Below are 23113 nucleotides of genomic sequence, written 5' to 3'. Positions count from 1 at the left end.
TTTTCACTGTTCTATAAGTTATATTATTAATACTAGAACTATCACTACAATGAATAAAATGACCAATTCGTAACTTTTCATAGAAATTTTGTAGATAGATATACATACATACATTTTGATTAGGATACATACAGGATTTGAATGACTTTTCATGAAACGTAAAGATGAAAGCTATAATGTTTCAATTTAGATTTCTCTGGTACAAAGTAATTAAGTAATCTTAAAAAAGTTAAAGATGATCGTTTTCAAGTGGTGGTAGAGAACGGCGCGCGTTTATAGTTTGAATTGAATTTCCCGCGACAGGAGTTTCTGTTTCCTCTTATTCAGAAAGATGGCACATGTTGGAGAGAGGTAATTGAAGGTAGAGGGAGGTGGTGCGCAGAGTATTCAACGCCAGTAGTCGCTGAGTCAGTCATTAGTCTGCGTTCGGTGCGCGTTACGTCCTTTTGCGTTACATAATCAGTTAAAAGGAGAAAGCGAGACGGAAGAACGTATCAAACCGAAGAAGCGATTTCGGCTGTGTCTCGCGTTACCGCAAACGCAACGGCACTGCCTGCCGCGGATCAAGAGATATGCCGCAGAGTGGAGACGAATATTGCTAGCGTTGTAAAGGATGCAACTGGATTTTCCACTGACGGATCGATAACGAACGACGAGCAGTTTGACACGGGTAAAATGTCGACAATAAAGTCGAGTGGTGGTTCACCGGGGACCGCTCGTGTTTTGCCCGTGTTGAGCCACTTTAAGTACGAACATCTCGTTGCTGGTGTATCCGGTGGCGTGGTTTCCACGCTGATGTTGCATCCTTTAGACTTGATCAAGACCAGATTTGCAGGTAAGTAAATTCGAGTGTGTCTTTGCTGACGACATAACGGCTGTGCATGCAAATGGCGGGTACGAATTCAATTTATTCGATATATGCACGTGGTAAACGTGCTATATTGTATATTTATACGTGCTAGAAACAGAAAATTTTCCCCTATGTTCTGCTTTTATTCTGTGACTCACACAGTCTGACATTATGCGGCTTATGTTATAATCGTTGTGTAAAATGAATATCTCGATAGTTGAATTGTTTAATTACAGAGAATCGAAGAGAATATTGTAATAATTATATTCGTAAGTGAAATCATTCTCAAAACAAATGATGCTATTTGCCATGACAATTTTATTTTATTTTAATTTTCGAATGTTTCTTCACGAAATACCTATGTTTCTATTTTTATGTTTTCTAAAATACCGCATATTCCATCTAACATAAGCTTTGTTATGGATTCATTGATGATACATTGTTAATCTAAAATAGTATTGTCGCATAAGTAATTTCTATAATAAATGATCTGATAAAAATTTCTTGAATAATTTCTCTAATATTAATTTTTGCAAATTTAGTGCAAATACATTCTATATTTAAACTTGTCATGAGAAAAACCGGGAAGCAAGATACTAAGTCTGATATTAGTCATTTTTTGTTGGTAGATAGTCGGTCCAATTTTATATACATATATACATATATATAGAAGTAGTTCGAAATAACGTGTAGGTTCGTTAACACATTGAGTAGCGATAATTACATTCAAAAGAATATAATAAAAAACTGTGACGTCTACGGTCGACGCTCCTATCAGTTTGGCCGACAAGGTCGAACAAGAAAAGCACGTGGCGTTATTATGAAGAATAAAAAGTATTTTTGACCGGCTTAAAGACAGAGACAAACGATGTCCCTTAACTTTGCATTATAAATACTGAATGTTGCACGCGACGGGAAGTGACGTTTATTAACATCGATTTTTGTTATTTAATTCCTTTAAATAAAATTCTTTTTATTTACAAATTATGATCGAATATATTTATGTATTGTTATGTGATTACATATTTTTAATTACAGTACATTGTTTACTTTGCAATTTACCTTACTTCACTAAACTCCCGGTAAAACTTAAACTACTTCTGCTATTTTACTTTGACTTCGTATTTAACTGAACTGAAGATTGTATTAATTGGTGTGAATCTTCATGATACATTTATGGTAAAAATTAGCTAATGATCGATACCACATATACGTACACATGGTTATTCACTTTACTCAGAATCCGCGCTCGCGAGAACATATGAGAATGGCAACAGTGTAACATGTACGCTTACTACTGCAATAAAATGTCGATCGTCATCTACGAGCTGTTACTAGAAGTATAATTAGAAATTAGAAATTTGATTGTCGCCGAAGGACTTTAAATTTGATGTCACTATAAGGACAGGACTATCACTGAGAAAACTAGCTTCGCGTTTTCGCTCGACGATTTCATGTCCCTGCGTGCTCCTGAAATTTCGAAGCAAGTAAGTGCAACCGGTTTTAATATCTTGGATTATGGTACTAACGAACTACAATTAAATTTTCACGTTATTATAAACGTTATTATATGGAGAGTCCTTTTATATCTTGTTTGGTAATTTTCATTGTTAACATATTTAACATTCTCTGCGTCATACTTTAAAATTTATTAACAATCATTCTCCATAAATTGGCCGCTTTACCTGATTTTAGATCGTTCTACTGTGATTGAATCCGCTGCTCCGATGTAAGAATAGGAAAACAATTGAGATACAATAAAATACTTCATAGAATTCATACCTAGACAGATCAGTTTAAAAAAATAAACTTCCGTCGTTAGCCGACTAGTTCGAACGGACCCAGGTACTGCAGTACGAGGGTTAAATTTATTTGTATTCTTCTGAAATAATCTGTCTAAATATGAATTTTGTGAAATGTCTTACTATATCTCAATCGCTTTCCTTGTTCCCTATTCTTACATTCGACATATCCACAACAGAACGATCCAAAATTAGGTAATAGCGATCATAAATTTTGAAATACAACGTAGAAGAAAATTACCAAACGAGATATAAAAAGGGTCTTCAATAAAGTGAACAATTTTATTGTAATTCGTTAGCGATGATAATTTCATTATGATTCGATCGTTCAAACAGTTGAATACAATTTTAGACAAAAAAAATTGAATTGTAATTACATTTCAGGTAGACATAATTTAAGATATCAAAATCAGGTGCGTTTGCTTGCTTCGAAGCTTCAAGCACGTAAGGACATGAAATCATCGAGCGAAAATACGAAGCTAATTTTCTCAGCGATCATCTCCTTATAGTGACATCAAATTTAAGTCCTTCGACGTCAACCAACAAAAACCGCTCTGTGTCCTCGCCTAATTTTATTTCTATTAACAGCTCATAGATGGCGAGCGACATTTGATTGCAGTAGTAAGCGTACATGTTACACTGTTGCCATTCTTATGTCTCGTGAGCGCGGGTTTCGAGTTAGGTGGATATCCTGTATAGCCTAATTGTCATGCGAATAATATAACAAAATTTGCAAGAGTAGTACATAAAATTTAGATTATATAATAATCTTAAAATATACGAATGATGTACCTCGAAATGAAATGGAAAGTTATGGTTAACTTTCAACCACATTTAGGAATGGAAAGTAGACATTCCTGTAGTTAAATTGACTTAAAGAATATCTTTGTTTCACGTTGTTGCGAATCTTACTGTTAGTGCCTTATTAACATTTCTGTTCGGTCATTACGACTATACTGCTTCTCAAATGTAAGAATTCCCAGGAGAAGTCGAATTTTCCGAAAATTTTTTTTGTTACCTTGTATTGACATTTATTGTTAACATTATACTGTTATGTTCAAATTATTTAAAGATTACATACTCGGAATCGACCAGTTTATCGCTAATGATATTTAATACAAGGAGCAACGGTCATAGTTTCGTATTTCTGCTTTTCCACGTATTTAACTTCGGTCTGACGAACTCAAAGTAATTCAAATATTTATTGCATCATGCATATTAAGAAATATATTTCGATTTACTAATATAATTTCTGTTAGTTCATCGGTTTTGTTTACATCAAGAATCAAAGATCTTTTTTAGGAATAGTTGAAACGTTTTTATATGAAGGAGTATTAAGATATGATGTGAACTTAAAGAAAGAGTTTATTTCAACGTAGCTACGTAATTTCTGTTAATTAACGTTATAAAACGAATTTTAAAAGATTTCGTAGCATATTTGATTCGAAAGTAGCAACTTATTTAAGCATAATCGAAACTTTCGCGTATAATGAAGCGTTAAAATGATAGGATCTTAAACAGAAGCTTATTTCATCGTAATTTTTTATCTCGCTATCATCAAAAGACTGATGATGTCCTCATAGGACTCGTTCTTTGTCGTATTTTCGTCGTAAAATCCGTTGGCTACACACCAAATTGCAAGAAATTCCGCAGATTGCGTCATACGCACGTGAGCCCGAACAATTTACATTTTAATGTTTTTCTCATGATCAAAGTTTCGTCTCGTGTGGCGAAATGAAGTAGATAATTTAATTATTTGGTTCACAATAACTATACTAAAAACGTGAAATTTATTAAAAATAATTAGGTGATCATTTCGTTTGAGACAAAGAGAGATTACTTTTAATTCCGTATGTTTCCTGATATCGTGTAAAGTAACGTTACTATTTGATCGTCCTATAAATAATTATCTTTTTTTGAAAATTGAACGATGAATTTCGTTAGACCAGAAACTTCATAAACTAGAATAGAAAGTTTATCTGAAAGATGGTAATTGAAATTAGGAAAAATTAAGTTCATAATAAGTAGTACACATACCGCAAAAATGCATTATTCTATTATTAATTATACATATTAATAATCTAATCGAAACATTATTAATTTTAACTATTAACCTAATATTATTATGGAAATTCACGTCGAGACGTAAATAGAGAATGTCATCTTCTTAGTGATTCCGAATAAGTTTCATTTCTCTTCATACATATGTGTATGAAATAAAATTAGCGTAGTACATACAAGCGTAGGATGTTTGCAGAAACTGTTGACAATTTAATTCCCACGAAAAAATACAATGGTAAATGTTGTAGAAAGGCTTGTTAATTATTCTGTTTAAAAGTATTTTGCAATGTTGCAATGGTGGCTGTGTAATACGTTTAGAAATATGTGGACACATCGATAATTTACCGCAACAAACATCTTCCTGAACACAAAGAATAATGAAGAATCGTCTTTTTGTGCCTGTGGCGAGTGAATTAAACTCAACACGATATAGATTATTGTTTGTTGGAAAGGAATTCGTCGAAATATCTAGTGCAATGCAATTAAGAGTAAAATACGATTTCTATTATATATCAAAATGTCACGAGATTGAAGTTGCAATACGCTCATTAGATAAATTATGACACGTGATGCGAGAAAAAATAATTAGATTTTGCTTATCATTTGGCTGCTCTTTACGTTATCGTCACGAGTTGAACGAAAAGAAATAGCGAACGTTATCTGGACAATGGTATCAGTTAGAAGAATTTTACGTATTAGCAGTTCGTCATGCTCTGTCTAGTTGTACCTTCCTCCTGGAATCCTGGAAACAAGATGTACTCATCACTCTATTCTTTTTGCAGTTAGCGATGGTCACTCACGCGTGGGCCCACAATACAAAAGCCTTAAGAGCGCAGTAATGCAAATTGTTAAGACTGAGGGAGTGAAAGGTCTTTACAGAGGGGTAACGCCAAATGTCCTAGGATCTGGCGGTGCATGGGGTTGCTACTTCTTTTTGTAAGAATTTCAAATTATTTAAATACTTTTCTAAGAAAAGATTTTAATGTAATCCTTGTTAATAATATATGAAACTTGCTTTTGTTTAGCTATAATACCATTAAAACGTGGATCCAAGGTGGAAATAGTAGGAAGCCGTTAGGACCATCGTTGCACATGTTCGCTGCAGCAGACGCTGGAATTCTTACTTTAGTTATGACAAATCCACTTTGGGTAGTAAAAACACGTTTGTGTTTGCAGTACATGGACGATAAACATCTTCCAGAAACACTTAGATACAATGGAATGGTAGATGCAATTAAAAAGATATATAGAACCGAAGGATTCAGAGGCTTGTATCGGGTAAATGAATTTCCTTTTAGTGAAGAGGGAACATTAGATTTTAATTTGATCCTCCTTTTTAAATGTATTCATTAAACTATAGTAAAATATAATATAAAATTTTATAAAACGTATGTTTACAGGGATTTGTACCTGGAATGTTTGGTGTTTCGCACGGTGCTATCCAATTTATGGTGTACGAAGAACTGAAAAATTGGTACAATAATTACTTGAATGTACCGATTGACAGCAAACTGGTAAGTCTAGTGTGCAATTATACATATATGTTGAATTGATTTGACATTTAAAACACAATCCTGAAAAAATATTATCTTTATTTTTATATTTACAGAGCACATGGGAATATATCAACTTCGCGGCGGTTTCAAAATTAATTGCCGCCGCCTCGACTTATCCTTATCAAGTTGTTAGAGCACGACTTCAAGATCATCACCACAACTATAATGGCAGCGTTCATTGCATTCAATCAATATGGAGGTCAGAAGGAATAAAGGGTTTTTATAAAGGCTTATCTCCCTACCTTTTACACGTTACACCAAATATATGTTTAATTATAGTAATTTATGAAACATTTTCTAATGTGCCTACAAACTCTCATTGATTCCTTAGATTACACTAATCTAAAATTATTAAAGGTAGAAGAAAATAAGAACATATTAATCTCATTTAAATATTTTATAATTTTCTAAAGTAGAATTATGCTTTGATATTGAATTTTCCCAGCCCTAAGTATGATTTGTAAATCAACAAAGGTAATCTGGAGGTAATTATTATTTGAGACGGTCATATGTTGGTTGTATTTTAAAACTTTTACCTTTTTTTTCATTAGAGGTACATTTGGAACAGTATTATTAGAAAAAAGATTCTTTTCCCGTATATATTTTTATACAAATGGCAAAGCAGTACATTAGTTTTATTCTGGAAGTGCCAACTTTTACCAAACTATTTTATGTTCTTAATTGGCATCAATGAATTAAAGAAAGTGTTGTTCATTAACGTTTAATATGTTGTTTAATAAGACATATATTTCAGTAGTGTAACTCAAAAAGGTAGTTCTATAGTATATGTAACAAATGTAATTACTCGAATTATTTAGAAAATATTTTTGGGAATTCCTTTTTGAAAAGAAACTTATGTAGCAAACAATATTATTGGGAATAGTTTTATTGTTCTTAATAATAGCATTTTATTGAAGTTTTTGAATGCTAAATGCCTTCATATTATAGGGATAGACTTTCAATTTATTTAAACTTATTTTTAAGAATACCAATCCACTAGTTTTTTGTTACTGGAACAATTAAAAACAGTCTCTAACGTTATCTTATTATGATCATGTTATATACTAGTTGACTGTTTCATATAATAATGGAATACTTTAAGAACATAGCGAACAAATGATATTTCTTGACATCAAAAACAGTTGTTAATTTTATTTTTTGAACATACAGTAATTTATAGAGATCAAGCATATATTTTATTTATTCTACATTTCGCGCATATAGAACAATTTTATTTGCTTTTATAACGCGCGAGAAGAGGAACGAAACTTATAAATCCTACGGAAGATTAAATTATTTTTCTTATTAGGAATTTTTCTTTGGGCTGGCACTCAAAAGTTCATAATATCTATCATGTATATTAATATCTTCTTTTTAAGATGAAATTACATTTTAATAGTTTTATTGCCATAAATTAATATTGTTTGTAAGTGCATTAAGATTGACTCAAAGAAAAAGCTTGTACCTTCTCGTTTTATTGTAAAAATGTAACTGGCGAAAGGTACAACATGTAACAAAGGATAGAAAATATCAAAAGTCGCATGATTGTATAAATAACAAATCATGCGTACACCTGAAATTACAGTAAACAATTTTTTAGTGCGAATATGTTAAAATAAATAGATCAATTACAAATCCTCGCGTCATAATGCAAGTCATAATGTTGATAGCAAATTTCGATTAAAAGTAAATGAAATGAAAACATACGTAGGAATGTAATAATTCTCTACAGTTTAATTATTATTTATGTTATATTTCTGTATGGAATGAATATGTACCTCCTTCCGAAAAATCAATAGACGAATGTTGCAAAGTTTATAGAGTCTGGTACTCAGTGCAACTGATGATATGGCAATAAAATTCAATGTCCTTGCAATTTTCAAAATAGTAGGTTCAATTTATTTATATGTATTTCTAATTGTGACTAGGATTCATTATTTAAAGACTATGAATGACCTAATAAACATTGGCAGCAACATTTAATTGTTTCTCATTATAAACTAGCTGTTGGATCATTTAGCTTTTAATGGTTATGCATGATGTTTGTAGAGCTTAATGGAGAAAAAAGATATTTGTCGAACGATTGGGAATCTGGAGAATGTATCCCAGCTTTCTATCGGCTGTTCAAATATTTTCCTTCGAATTAGATGATTGTGGCGATCATCTTATTTTTTTCCTCCTTGACTAAATTTCCTAATGAATTAATTGCTGTGGCAGGACCACAGTTAACGCGCGAACAATATGTAAGAGAGCAATGTGTTTACGTGTATGTTTAGATGAGTGTTGTGTGTACGTGAGACATGGAATGTAATTACAATTAGACGGATCATTTGTTAAACCATCAGCGGTACGATTTTTGGACGTTTGTGTATGATTTATGAAGTTGTATGTGTCTCTAAACTTATCAAAGTGAAACCATCTGAATGAGAAATAAACTACGTAGAATTGGAATTGTCTAGATTTTGAGAAACTCCTTCACCCACTTTTTTCATTTTACACACAATTGTATACAATTCTTTATCAAACTAAGTTACAAAAGTGTCGAAAAGTAATTCTGATGATCGATGAACGAATAAGAACATTAATTGAAATATACAATGGAGTTATATAATGCTGTTATCTTTGACGTTGAACAATAAAAGTATGTGCAACGTTTACGATAATCGTTGTCAATACATGATTATCGCTTATAATTCTCGTGGCGTACAGTTATTTCCTTTTCGATAAAGAAAAACAGTGGGACAGAGAGGTGCTTTGATTAATGAATCACGACAAGAATCGTACACCGGTCTGTAATGCGAATGAAAACGTACATTGTAGCCTATTGAGAAAGTTCTATGCAATAAATGATGAAAACAGAAGAAGCAAATAACGAAAGAGTATTGCTGGTGGTTAATTGCAGGTATGAGGGGTGGCGAGGCTTTTACAAGGGTCTAAGCGCGAACCTGACCAGGGTGACTCCAGCGACTGTGATTACATTCTTGGTATACGAAAATGTGTCTCACTATCTGCAACATAGAAAAACGATGGATCAAGACCGAACTTTGCCAATTTTGATCAAGAATGTAGAAGAGAGTAACTAATTTAAGAATTACCTTGTAAAAAGATCCACTGTCATTTTAAGATATCGACTCGAAGGTTTTATTTGATCAAACCAGCTAACACAAATGCGTTTACGATCTGTCGGTGAAAATTTTTAGGTAAATTATTATAGCAGAGAATAGAATGCATTTAATCAATATGCAAGCAAAATTTATGCCGACGTCGACGACTAGATTTCCGTTTTCCAGTTCATTATTCTATGTTCATGAATCTGTGTTGTTGATCATCATTTTCCATACATTGTTACTGTGAAAAACAATTGTGAATACAGCGACAAGATTTCCCGTTATTAATTAAGACTTTTGTTAATTTTACGAAACTTTGTACGTCGCCGTAATGAAATTACTTTAAACAAATTGCGAACGCACATGACCTATACATTCTTAATGATACTTTCTCGACTCGAAGTTCGAACTTTATTCGAAATGTGTATAATGTCCTTTTTCGATAATTCGGAACGAACTAGTTTCCATGATACCTTTCTCCCCATAGTTTCTAAGTAGTCTTATTTCATTTTCTTGTTGTTGATATTTGATGTCAATTTAGACAAATCGCTTTATGTGCATATACTATTCTCGCAGCGATAGTAGTATGCTATGCGAAACTTTCGATTTAAAGCTCCTAATTTATAAAAAAAACTTGGAAATATTCCTCGAAGCGAAAATAAATCATGCGAATATGGAGTACGAGAAGGAACATATGTATTTTCAATTCAATAAATATTGCAATACTATTACACAAAAAGATGTGTTTATCGTTCGATAATGATAAATGTTATTTATGGAGGTATAAAAATCTTTGTGTTTTTTAGAAACTCCATTATCGGGCTGCTGTCCGTGAACTATACCGTGTACTATGAAGATTGCGTTTAATATCGTGGCTTCTCTAACTATTATCGTCGAGATCATGGCGCCTTATCAAAGCTAATGGACTTTGAGGGCATTTTTTATAGCGGTAATTGCAATCTTTCGCGTGCTCGGCCTCGGTGATCTCGCTCGGAAGATTTTCATTTTGCGAAGAGGATGGCCTGTGACAAAAATTGGATCACGTTATTGATTTTTCAGAAACGTGTTCTAAAACTTTGAATTCGTTTAATTTATTGGAAAGTTATTGTCGAAACTGTATTTACATTAAAGTACGTTTAGCACTCACGTAAATAAAATTCGCAGCACTTCGCCAAGCACCCCATTACTAGTTAAAGGATAGTTAGCAACCTCACAGATCATTTTTAGTAGACAATTTTCACCAGAATAACCAAAGCTATAAAAATAAAGAATATTATAACTTTTAATTTAATCCATCCAGGACTCGTTTTTCTACATTTCATTTTTAACCAGTTTCTTTACCTTTCCAGTTTGTTCATAAGAATTTCGTACGTCAATCGTCGATCCAGACTTCGCTTCTTAAGATACGGCTCGTTCGAATAGTAAGTGGAGTTCCATTCCCCTGGCAGAGCATAATTCGCTTCGAAGTATAGAGAAAATAGCACCGATTTGTCGGGAATATCAATGGGTACTCCGAGGGCGAAGAATATCTGCACGCGTAAGAGTTTTTTTTATATGATAACCATTTATTTTTATATAGATCAGATCGAAACGATCTCTACACGATATGCTATTTTTTTCCTCGGTGACAGATTAAATTACGATGTTAGTATCGCATTAACGGGTAAATGGTAGTATTAGTTGATGAAGTATGTGTTTCGACCACTCGCGGAGAGACGCGATCGCGAGGAAACACGCCAACGGGTGTCGTAAATTCCCGTTACGATTAGATAATCGACGCCACGAAATGATCGATCCCCTATTACGATTAGGATAATAGAGGTGGTTAATTGAATATGACACTGATGTAACGAGTTGTGAATGACAGTTTATTCCAACAACTTTGTGAAGAAGATAGTTACGCTGGTACGTATGTATAAGATAAGTGAGTGACTGATCTTCGGGTGTAGACCCGGTCGAAGGATGTTGTATGTTGGAAGGTTGAAGAATCAGTGATGTTCGGTGACGATACTGTAGCGGAGGAAAGCTAAGGATGGGTGTGTCTAGCACACGGGACCATCGGATTTGTTATTAATTGGTTAAACGAAGTTTGGTGGACTAGGAAAGGTCTTAGCTGCCCCCGAAAGTTGCTATTAGGAAGCATCGTACGTGGGAAAACCCAACTTTCCCTTGTCTAGCCGTGATAGACAATACTCCTTAGAAAGTGTTTTAGGAAAGGATATTTGTTCGGTCTGAAGGGCCTTAGCAAGCAAATTGGGATTTATGACGGGTACTTAAGGCTATTAAGGGTACGCCGTAAGGATGCGCGGACATCTGAGGTCTGTCTGGCCCGCGGTGTATGGCCGGGTCCAGGTAGAGTGTTGCACGACGCAACAGTATGAATGACTTTTATTCTGTACTTTACCCCCATGCCGCTGCCTTCCGGAAACCCAATAGATCTAAGGTGTCTTGTTACTCCGTGCGTGATATTTTTCACCCCTGAAGCTTGTGATATCCACGCGAGGTAACACACGACGAGGATGTACATTGTGACTAACCGTCTGGAAGGAATACGAATATGATCCGTCAGGTTCGAAATCTCATGGAAGAGCAAATTATCGTTTATCCAACTCGAGCTATGTTTCATGAGACGATAATAGAAGAGATTCTCGAAAGTTAGATTTTACCAAGCGCGCAGCATCGCGTTAATCAAGCAAAGTTTGTCCGAATCGTTTGCTTCATTTTTTAAACGAAAGGCTACGTCGTAAGATCTGAAACGAGGCGGGAGTTAACGACTTGTAAGCTGCACATTGCCAACGCCCGTTAAACGAGGGATACTGTGGAAGTTTACAGCGGGCTAATAATTGTATACTGCTAACGAGCCGTAACTAGATTTTTTCGCGTGTATGTGCAAACGCGTAAACCATCGATCCCGCTACATTTTTGTGCGGAAGAGCCACGAGTCACCCCGCAGGCAAACATAAAAGACTGAATCTAAACAGAAGATTAAATCATCCAATCTTAACGTTATATCTTCATGGAAGTTAAATTTCAATCTCTATCTTGCCAAGTTATCCGAGCAGCCACATTGTGCCAGTTCGCCCAGAATCTCCGGCCCATTTCCGTAAATTTGCAAAATCTCCTCGGGTCAGGCAGCAACACGTAGTGGGGATTGTACGAGCGTTTATCATCGACGGAGGGCATTTCAAACATTTCAAATACACGACACGGACCAGATCAGTCCGATATTAAATAAATCATCAAATCGTAATGCGACTGTGCTGCTGCGTTGTTTAGCGCATTTCAGATTCAACGCAGGACTTGTATTAATAATTATTGTGTGCGACATTGGAGGCGTCGGTCTGCCAACACCCGCAGCCGAATAACGCGCTGAAACCTGCTCTCTATGCCGCGGGCCTTTGGATATCTGGGACGAAGTTAATCGTTAGAAACGCGCACATACGCGGCCGAAGATGCATCATTGATTAGAGGCCGCGCAAATTCACCGCTGGCGAATTTCGTCGCTGCACACGCCACGTGCGATACAACGATGTCAGAAAAGGCGATTGTTGCATAGTATCGTTGGAGTGTCGTGATTTTTCACGGCTGTCCCCTGCATACGTGGACGCCAATACGCAACGATCACCACATCCACCTCTTCATGTTGCAAATGATCGATTTTATAGAAAAATCCTTTGAATTTAAATTGTCCTTACATAATGAAATCGTTGGTTGCTAGGCTTATATGTTAAAAAATGGGAGTTATTTTATGAAATTGTTCCGGAATTGTTGAGCAACTCGTGCTTAAGAAAATTCACCCCTCTCGGACAAAGACATCGATGAAATATTTGTCAAACTTTCAGAAATGCTTCCCTATTTCACGAATGTATACTTGATTTCTTGGTTTAGCCACCGATCAAGAGTGCACTGTGGAATGCCAAAAGGAGAAAGACAATCCACAGAATCCTGTTTCGGCGCTGGAACGCGGCACGATTGCAGTTCGCGCTGTAGTTTCCAAGATTGTTCGACCAACGGTTCGCAGATGGCGGCCGATGGCTGGTATTCAGAAGCTTCAGCCCCGCCCATGTAATTCGAACAAAAACTTTTTTGCCGGCTTTGCCGTGTAGAGAGATGGAAATTTTCGAATCTTAACCACCCTACTGGGTACGTTAACTTCTAGCGTGATAAGGATTTCGTTAAAAATCTTCAAAGGGAATTCCACCCCTTAGAACGTACGTTGCGTTGCATATTCTTTATAATTAGACGATAATTTGCCAAGCGATTTAAAGTACTAAAATACGATAAAAAAAAGATAGAAAATTATTAAAAGTAATGGAACATTAATAGGGAGGAGTGTGTGGAAGATCGATTTGTCGATCGGAGGCTGGAACGTGGATTCAGACATAGCCGAATATAAAGAGATAGAATTTCAGAAAAGACATCCAGTTTTCAAGCACCTTGTTTTTATAATGCTAATGCACAATGCAAGCTGGAGATATCGATTGGTTGGTTCAAGATTTTTTTGCACAAGAAAGGGCGAGGACAAGAAGTAGAAACAAACTATGGATAAGTACAACATGGGGAATGTACGCAGTACATACAAAGTATTTCGTACAGGAAGAAGAATCTTTTATTTCTTTTTTCACTGAGACGACTGTTTCAGAATAAAGTTAACGTATCACGGTCGAACGGTTGATACTTCTTATAGTAAGCGCGATAAAGAAGGGAGAAATCGTGAAAGAAAAACAAGAGAAAGCGAAGAAGGATGGATTCATTTTTCTTTTACGTGTCTTTTTAGTGAATTAACATTAGAACTACCGATAGTTAACACGAAGCTATTTTTACCAAAACTAGTCAAAATGACTGATCTTTAAAAAATACCTAATAATAGAATACTTTTATATTTATTGATTTATTACTTTCTTACAGAAGGAATTCCATGTTGTGTAGTACATTTTTGCTATTATTAATTCGTCTGGGACCATGATCCCTAAACGAGGGTTGACACATTTATGAAATTGTTGAATCAGTCACTTTGACTGGTGTGGTTTCTAGCGATCTAGCGATCGATCCGGGGTTTTCTTGATAACTGATATCGTCATATTCAATGAAACGCAGTAAAAATTTAAAAAACGTGTGGGAAGTTGTAGAAAACGAGGAAACTGGTTAATTGGAGTTCGATAAACAGGTTGCAGGACCCTTTTACACTTTGACAAGTATAAGTAGCCTTGATACAAAATTATTTTGAGTTTGAATACATAAAAAACGAAATAAGATTCATTATATTGTTCTTTTAGTTATCGTTGAGAAAGTCATTACGTCATTGCGGAAAAAATATATAACATGAAGTAGGAATTTTAAAATAAAATTGTAAAACCAGTCAATTTGAGTGGCGTGGTTAAAAGTTATGGAATGGTTTAAAACATACGTGATAATGATGATTACAAGAGATGGCAGCGCTATAATAAATGTAATTTATCATTTTCGTGGACGGTAAAAGCGTTTCTGCCGCTTCTAATTAAATAAAGCGACGAGTTTCGGTTGACTGGCAAACAACGGAATTACATAGTACTTGTAAGGTGTGTCGGCGTGCACACAGAATATATCCCTTCGGGTATGTCACGAGTTAGGATCTGCGGAAATGGATACGATCCTTTTGTTTGCCGTTGAGATTCCACGAACGGAAGACAGAAGCAGCAGAGAACAGATGTAAAACGGGCGCAGCTAATGTAACTTAAGAACTAAATTATCTCGCGTGAATTACGGGAACCTAATAACGACACGGCCACGACCATTAATCTGAAACGAAGTTGGAAGAATTTTCGCATTAGAGGCGTTGGAAATTTTCCAATTTGACTACTCGTGAATATTTATCGAATGTTTAATTTTCTAAACTGGAAAACACGCGTGAAGCACGACTTTGTTTTACAGTAGAAATAACGATAACGCTGAATGATAGCAAAAGATCATTAATGAGTTGGGTCTTCGATTTCTATCTAGAAATTCGAGATTCAAAGCCAACAAACCGTGTTCTGGATTTTTTTTTTCAATTGCTATAAATTGTAAAAATACTCCGAAATTCATCTGTGTAAAGAATCTGATAATAAAAATGCAATAACCATAAAAACATGCGCGGAAAGAGTAATGTTTGGAAAAATAAACGATATATGAAATAAAAGCACAGTTACCAGGGACCTGAAAAGTTAGGAAGTTATAAGTTACAAGGCAGAATATATATTGCAGCTATTAATGAAATAAAAAACAAGGAAATTGAAATTGAAAAAAAATGCCAACGACTCAACGAAATACTTTTTCCCTTATCTAACTAATAAATATTGTGTAACATTGCATACGAAACTATAATATAGTGGGATATAATGATAGAAATAATGAAATATCTGTCGAAGAAAATAGATTGGTTGATATCTGAAGGATTTAGAGCGTGATTAATTACAAGTCGCATGGATCTCAAGTGTGTCTCCAAGACTTATTGCAGTTGCAAATGGAACAACATTAAGTACTGGCTAGGATTCGTGGCGTGAGACTTCCAACTGCCTTAGGCTGCGTCAAACAAGTTCCTCTTCTACTATCGAGGTTCGAGAGTTGCTTTGAGGACCGCGAGTTGGAACGATTATGAGTTTGCTCAATACCAAGTGCGCAGACGATCGGCGATATCGCGGCAACTCTGTGCTCAACCTCGATAAATATAGGCCATTTCAAAGTGATATTATACATGTTATTATTGGTGAAAGCGATATGCAAACTTGCTTTCGCAAGTGAACTCATTTTGAAATTGAACGCATCGATCTAACGTTCAATCACAATGGGATACGTCGTATTTCACTTTGAAAAATTCAACACTGTCATTTATTGATTAAAAAACTGTCGCAACGCTATTGTAGCCAAAAAGAAAATGGTCAATCAAATCGATGTTCAATTGCATCGCAAGAAAAAATGTTATGGATGATTGCATCGTACAACGTCGCCGGTGATGACGATTTTACAACATATTACAATTAGATCGCACCTCTTCGAGGTGACGAGTCGTCATCGATATCTTGAAGACGTGAATGTAAAACATCTTTTGGAACTTCAATTTCCTTTGACATTTCGGAAACTCGGCCATGAAACCTAACAACCTTTGGATCTCTCGTATGCGTTTTCCGTGATAAAGAAGCTGGTAGTTCTTTCGATCGTTGAATGGTCCTGAACGAAGAGGAAGCTTAATCGTTGCACCTTGTAAAACTCGAACCTGACCTTTCCTCGTCATCGTACTGCAAGCGTAACCATCGTCACGTTCCAATATAGGTTGCTCATGAAATCTTTTCCCAGAGACTCGAAAATTTATCGTCCTGGTAATAACTTCCTTCCGTTAAAGCAAACACGAGGCAGCCTAGCGGAAGCTCGCGATGACACGCGCACGAGTCATAATAATTGGACGCGGAATATTAAGAGGGTTAACGCGATTTCGCACGATGAAGCCATATCACGACGTTCGTCCGCCTGGGGCGGCAATGCGTGAAAGAATTCCGCTGGAGCGCGTCAGCTGGTCCCTTTTTATCGTGTCGCAAACGCCTCGAATCACCGAGCAAAAGTGTACCGTAAGCGTTTATTCCGGTTGAGCCGCTCGTACAGCTGTAATTCTCATAAGCGAGCGTCAGTCCGGCGAGCTTGTTATCAAGAGAAATTACTTTCAACCGAATGAATCGCACGTACAATAGTTCTCGCCACGTGCGTGTACACATTTCGGTAAGTTAATGCTTGAAGTAAATTAGCCTTCGGAGAAACGAGCAAATGGAAGTAACAAAGAGGGGGACAGAGACAGTGGGACAGAAACTATCTTATAGTCACGTTTCTTTTTTTACTTCTTTCCTTTTCGTTCTTCGTTCTGCTCTCTTTTCGGTTTATCTGTTTTTGCGTCTGACAGAAAATCGTATCGCGCTGCTTTCAGCGGACTCGCGCGTAAAAGGAACGCTCTATGCGATATCGTCGCCCCCTTTTTTCTTCTTCGTCCCTTTGTTTCCTCTTCTTCCCCATCCGCTGGCTCGTATCCGTTTTTTAAATAATAAGCCGCGCAATTTCCAGCTCGGCCAAGATGCAGCACGTCCCCATGAATGCGACCGGTTGCTCGCTTCCTTTTCTTCTTTTGCGTCGTCTTTTTTAATAAGGACCGTTCGTGATTTAAACGACCGCGTTTTGTTCGATACCGGCTGAAAAGTCGCCCGTGTGAAGGGTCTTTCCCGCGGAAAATTGAGTTTCAAGAGCGACTAAGTCTATCGGCAAATGAGATCGGTCAATTTTTAAACAGATCGGAATTAAAATAGTCGAAAGGCATGGATGTAGATTAGAGAAACGCCGGATTCGCGTAAATGAGAATTAATCGCGTCGATGTGAAATAATGGTAATTTTTACGTGACGCATAGCGCGCTGCCTGTGCGAAAAAAAAAAATAGGAAAAATTGCCGAGGTATACAGCCCAATTGGCAGTCTCTTCGAATTGACCGATCGAAAGCGTTTAAAATTGCCGTTAATGTTTTTAACGTCGCAATTCGAAAATGCTTGGCACAGAATGTTCCCGGGATGAACACGAAACGAGTTTGTTGAGCGTTAACGAACATGCCATCGACTGGTTGCAGTTGAAACAATTGCTCGAGGTCTCTAATTCGAGGTTCGACGATTTCAATCAATTTTTTTATTAAAATTACTAGGTGCGTTATAGTATGGCTTTTTTCGTAATTCTAACAGCTTGCGAAATAATATTCCAAATCGAATTATTGCTTTCGATACCGTTTTGTCGTATCGTGTTCATGACATTTTTCCTTTTTGGTGAATCATCGTCCGTGATGTTTCAGCCGGGGTCAGTTTATAATATACGGGCATCGATTCGAAACACCTGACACTGGCGTTCTTGTTGTTTTGTTCGATAATTCAGTCAACGCTTTAATTACGAATTCAATTACATACTTGTGAATAATAGGCGCGTAATCGTTTATGGTAATTTGCCTGTGCCGGTGTGTTGCACTCAACAAGTAGTTTGTTAATTCAGCGGGCTGTTAAGTCTCAACAAACACATGATTGTTTAAAACCGATTCAATTTTGAGCTCTGGATAATTAACGATTTATAAAGAGGTGTCTAAAACGCGTTTATCCTCTGGCCAACATACCGGCAAAAAGCTTGCGTCTTCTCTTTTCTCTGCACGAAACAAATATCGCTTTAACTGAGTCTTCCTTGAAAAAGAAACGGTTAGAAGAGAAAGAAACCAAGTGGTTCGACGATGGTTAAGGAATCGAGAGAAAAAAAGAGCTGCTGATCCGACGACGTGAAAACTTGTCGATCCCAATTGCTGTTGGTCAGTTGAAAGGGGTTGAAACGGTTCCACTTGTATCTTCGGCATTTGGAACCCCAAGCGCGGTTGTACATACCTGGTTAAAGGCTGACAAAGCTAATTTTGTAAAGTGTGCGTCTGGGACTGGACGTGTTAAACGGGCTACGAACGTAGAAGGGGTGGTTGGGCCGATAAGAAAGCTTATAGAGGTCGAGTGGGGAAAATTATTCTCGAAAATATGAGATTGGAGCAGTTGTGGGAAATCGAGGGTGAATCCTGAAATACGCTATCCGCTGGTTGTTTGTCCGAGACGTTTGAGAAATTGTTCTTGACGCGATTCCACTGTGAAAGGATTGTTTTGTGAATTGGAAGTTTTGCTACGATCGAAGATCTCTCGACCGTGTACGAGCCATAATTTCATGGCTCTATTCAGGGTAATAGGAATATCAGAGGTGAATCTTGCAAAGTACATAAACGTCGCTGCGAGCTGAAACAACGAGGCGATTCTAAATAATTAATGACATTTGTCGATCTCGAGATGATGGATTTAGCGGCTATTTCCTCTGCCTAATTGTAAGAGAGAAACCTCCTCCGTGGAGATACATCCTGGATTAAGGACCGACGAGGTTAATCCTGCTAGCTACGTGCTTGGAATAGTCGATGTTGATGTATCTTAGAAAAGTAATGAAAGCAGCCAGCGGATCGGCGCAAACGCGAAACAACTTCAATTCGTTGCTCTTCTTCGACTCAAGAATTTCTTTCAGCTGATTATTTTAGAAAGAATTGTTGCAATATTTTTATAATGAGTTCCGTAACGATCAAGCCGCGAATTAATCTACGAACAACGCGGGAAACTACGTTGTCAACGTTGATATTCAATTTAGCACTAATTACGGTGGGTTCTAACAAAGGGGGAAGAAAAGAATGGCTACAGTTTCTGATTGAAGCGGCGCGACCTCAAAGCTGCCTGACTAGCGGTATGACACAAGACCGAGAAATTACTTTTGTAACCTGTCGCGCATTGCCGGAAATTGTAAGCAGACCTTGAAATATGCAATCGTTGGCAGGATGATATTGCTCGGTGAACGGGAAGCTGGGAAAATCGTTGATTCGTTCTTCCTATGACTCTCAATCTGACGTTACTCGAACCGCAGGATGTTCTGCGAAAGGGTGGATCCTCGAAATAATCGATTCGGTGCTCTGCGTACGACGACCTGGAAGGAGAGTCGCTCGAAAACCCAACGAACTGATCGTGTCCGACTGGTTGCAGCCGTTAATAGCGCTTTAATCCGATACGCCGTCCCGTGGTGATCGATTGCTTGCGACAATTATTCTCGTTGCCATCGATGCTACCGCCGGTTATCGAGTTAAATGTCGACGCGCTACTTTTGTCATAGACGTTTTCCACGTCTTTTTTTTTCACCAGCGTGATTTAGCGGGTACTCGCAAATTTATTTTTCGCGTTGATCTGTCTTTGAAGTCTGATCGACACTATATTGGTAGAGTGTTTCGAACCGATTAATTTCCATCGAAGAGGTCGAACTTTGGAACATCTCGTTTTATATAACGCAAAACGCTGTACAGGTTAGTTAACGTTCAGATATTGAGGGGAGCAGATAGGAAATTACGTAAGAAAATGGGGATGGTAAGAGAAAGAGGAAAGAATAACGTAGGATAATTGCAATTTTAATTTCGAAGTGGAGATGAGAGGGGCGAAAGTATTCAGTAAAATGCAATGTCCGTCTCATTTCGAGCAAGTTCCGTGCCAATGATTGGGATAAAAGTTTCCCGGAAAAAGGAAGTGGATCGCGATCTGGGAAGGTTAATCTACGGCAAAATTACGGTCTGAAAAGTTGCCGGATGACAAAAGCTTTGCGCCAGCCTCGATGATGGCACGTTAGTTAGCTCCGCTGGAAAACCAGCTACATCGGAATGCAATTAGTTTTTCGAACCAGCTACGTGGCAACACGCGGCGACGCTGGTTTTCGAATCTTCCAACTTCGACGAACTATGTGCGATCGAAAGCTTTTACCCCCGATTATTAATCGCTCGACAATTATTTCCCTTTTCATATTTTCTAAAGAGTTGAAGCGGATACGCCAGACATTTCTCCCTCAGCTTTTATTTTCTAGGACGTAGGTGTATTTAACAAGATGACAAAGTGCCAATTAGTGGCACATGAGTCAACGGAAGATTCAAATCAAAGTGACTCATATGCTTGTGCCTTGGAGCGTCGACATTGTTTTGACTCGCTAGGTTCAAAAGTAAACGAATTCCGGACAAAAGATTATCGCTGTAATTTATAATCGTCAACCGGAATTATATCTGAGCGTTTTGTAAGATCACCAATCGATATAAATAGACGAACGTGCTAGGAATCAGTATAACGAATCAGAAAAGCGAGCCAGTATAGCGAGTCATACAGTACCACTGAGCGAGCGACGATTACGATCTGTGTACTTGTATTTAAAATGATTTTAATATACACTGACTATCGCAATTTTATCATTCATCTCTTTAATAAACAACATGTTTAATACCACCTCAGTGTCATTGCTCTTTATCGCTCTGATGGTTTCACGAAACGCTCATCGCTCATTCTTTTAAACTCTCATATCTTCCCCCTTTTAGCATCGCTAAAGGTACGCTGATGTCATGCATTCCAGTAAGAGGTACGTCGTTAGGCACCAATTATTTGGGACCAAGCCTACGTTGACAATGACCACGACTTAATGGCTTCGAGGGTAGTCGACTCATCTGGGATCAATTCTAACCTCTGTGCTTTCCCTCGACTATCTCGGAGCATCGACCACCAACTATTCCCTTTACTGGTCGTACGCACACTTATGCATAATCTTACAATTCTACGTTCCTATATCCTTTCTTTCACAAGCTAGAATACCCTAATGTCCTTCAAAGTACCATTACCATTCTCTAAATGTCTAATCTAAATCGCCCATAAAGCTTTGGAATGCCATCTCCTTTTACCCTGGTTGAAATGTAGCTATCCTAAGTCAATCAGATCCCTTACTTGCTGAACGAGTGAGTCGAACCCATAGACGCGATCACGGTCCCTGAGCAGCCTAGGGGAGTGGCTGGAACATGTAGCCGATTTTTCGTTGGACAGAGTTATTTGCGGAATCGTAATCGAAGTGTCCGTGTCAGGATGCACGGATTGGGCAAATGAAAGTTTCGCGGTTTTCTAGAACAGCGATGGTCGATGGCCGGCAAAAAGACGAAACCGAGATAGAAGAGATGGTCGTTGACAGCGGTGAATGGACGCGGTTTGTTTAAACGAAATGATGCGAGGCTCGTAGATATACGTGGTGGGAAATGCAATTTTGTCTCTGGTCTGGTCGACCGGCTACAATCAACCCTGTACCATTCTCGAGGTCTTTGTTCTCTCTCTCCTTCTTCCATCGTCGCACCAATCCTGTGTGACGGCCTATCCTAAAACGAAATCTATCCGCTGTTCGTCGCGATATGCGGATTGCCCCCTGAACAGCGAAAAAAAACTTGCCGGGGATGAAGATTGAAATATCGTTTCCGCGGATGTCTGTGTCTCCCTTCCATCCCTTTTTGTCTCCTCTTTCTTCTTCGATTATGCTCGCCCGGCCTCGATCACACCATTATCGTACGCTTGCCGCTTCTCACCCACCCTTTCTATTCTTTTTCCCGCACTCTCTTCCTTCGCTCTGTCACAGCCGACTTGTTCGACTTGTTTCTTTCTCGTGTTTTATCTTAGCTCGGACTGATCGATTAGCTGCCATTGTTAACCCAATAATGTTACACCTGCATCGGAAAGCTATTATGTCTTAAGCGTGACAATACATGGAAACAGCGTTCAAATGGTTCATTGAGATATGTGTAATTTTGTAAACTAGATTAGCCGTGTAGTAGTGGCACACATATATGAGTATGAGTGTGTGGGAGTATGTGCGTGCACAGCGTCTCGTAAAACAGAAGAATGCAATTGTTCCGTTGGTAGTGTGGTAAAGAGGATGGTGAGACAAAGAGAGTGCAGAGACGCGTGCAAATATGTATCCACGAATATCTTGTAAATCACATATTAAATAAATCTGAAACTATTTTGATATCAATTCTAAGTGTAATGTAAGTGTTCCTATACATTTATTTCGGCGATTAAGATCCACAATTCTCAACATGGTTGAACAATGTAACTGTGTTAACGTAACATCAATTTCAAACAGATTCGTGCAACTATTAGGTCGCCCGCAAAGTTTCTTTCGTTTTATAAGGAAATAATGGACGCACAACATTTTCCGTTTTATATTATTTTATCGAATTACGTGTGATCATTTTGTTCTATCGAAATAAAGATCACAACGTTCGACAAATTGGGTTTCATGTTTGTATAAAGATGCATCGTTGTAAAAGACAGGTCTGTAAAAGAAAGACACTTTTCTAACAAC

The 23113-nt window shown here is 37.4% G+C and overlaps 2 protein-coding genes across 2 annotated transcripts; one reads left to right on the top strand and one right to left on the bottom strand.

Moving 5' to 3' along the window:
- Nucleotides 1-412: 412 nt before the first annotated feature.
- LOC117212055 (mitochondrial folate transporter/carrier) lies at nucleotides 413-10115 on the top strand. The gene is made up of 6 exons (XM_033456518.1): nucleotides 413-835; nucleotides 5496-5649; nucleotides 5739-5991; nucleotides 6114-6227; nucleotides 6323-6468; nucleotides 9172-10115. Exons 1-6 carry the CDS (start codon nucleotides 676-678, stop codon nucleotides 9350-9352), a joined length of 1008 nt encoding a protein of 335 aa, XP_033312409.1. The 5' UTR covers nucleotides 413-675; the 3' UTR covers nucleotides 9353-10115.
- Nucleotides 10116-10191: 76 nt separating this feature from the next.
- Nucleotides 10192-11903, bottom strand: LOC117212056. Its single transcript, XM_033456519.1, has 4 exons — nucleotides 11781-11903; nucleotides 10718-10905; nucleotides 10524-10631; nucleotides 10192-10398 (listed from the first exon to the last, which is right to left on the bottom strand). The coding sequence occupies exons 1-4, from the start codon at nucleotides 11901-11903 to the stop codon at nucleotides 10257-10259; spliced, it is 561 nt and encodes a 186-aa protein (XP_033312410.1). The 3' UTR covers nucleotides 10192-10256.
- Between the last annotated feature and the right edge of the window lie 11210 nt (nucleotides 11904-23113).

Source organism: Bombus bifarius, unplaced genomic scaffold (genome assembly GCF_011952205.1).
Source record: "Bombus bifarius isolate JDL3187 unplaced genomic scaffold, Bbif_JDL3187 scf7180000008274, whole genome shotgun sequence".
NCBI lineage: Eukaryota > Metazoa > Arthropoda > Insecta > Hymenoptera > Apidae > Bombus > Bombus bifarius.
Note: the sequence above shows the minus strand (reverse complement) of the source record. Positions and strands in the feature narration are given on the sequence as shown.

Excerpts from the sequence above, each read along its gene's own strand:
- LOC117212055 (XM_033456518.1), top strand. The coding sequence starts at position 676 with ATGTCGACAATAAAGTCGAGTGGTGGTTCACCGGGGACCGCTCGTGTT. Across the intron at positions 5,650-5,738 it reads TGGGGTTGCTACTTCTTTTT|CTATAATACCATTAAAACGT; the intron begins GTAAGAATTTCA and ends GCTTTTGTTTAG. Across the intron at positions 6,469-9,171 it reads TGCATTCAATCAATATGGAG|GTATGAGGGGTGGCGAGGCT; the intron begins GTCAGAAGGAAT and ends GGTTAATTGCAG.
- LOC117212056 (XM_033456519.1), bottom strand. The coding sequence starts at position 11,903 with ATGTACATCCTCGTCGTGTGTTACCTCGCGTGGATATCACAAGCTTCA. Across the intron at positions 10,632-10,717 it reads CTTATGAACAAACTGGAAAG|CTTTGGTTATTCTGGTGAAA; the intron begins GTAAAGAAACTG and ends TTATTTTTATAG. Across the intron at positions 10,399-10,523 it reads GTGCTGCGAATTTTATTTAC|GCCATCCTCTTCGCAAAATG; the intron begins GTGAGTGCTAAA and ends TTTTTGTCACAG.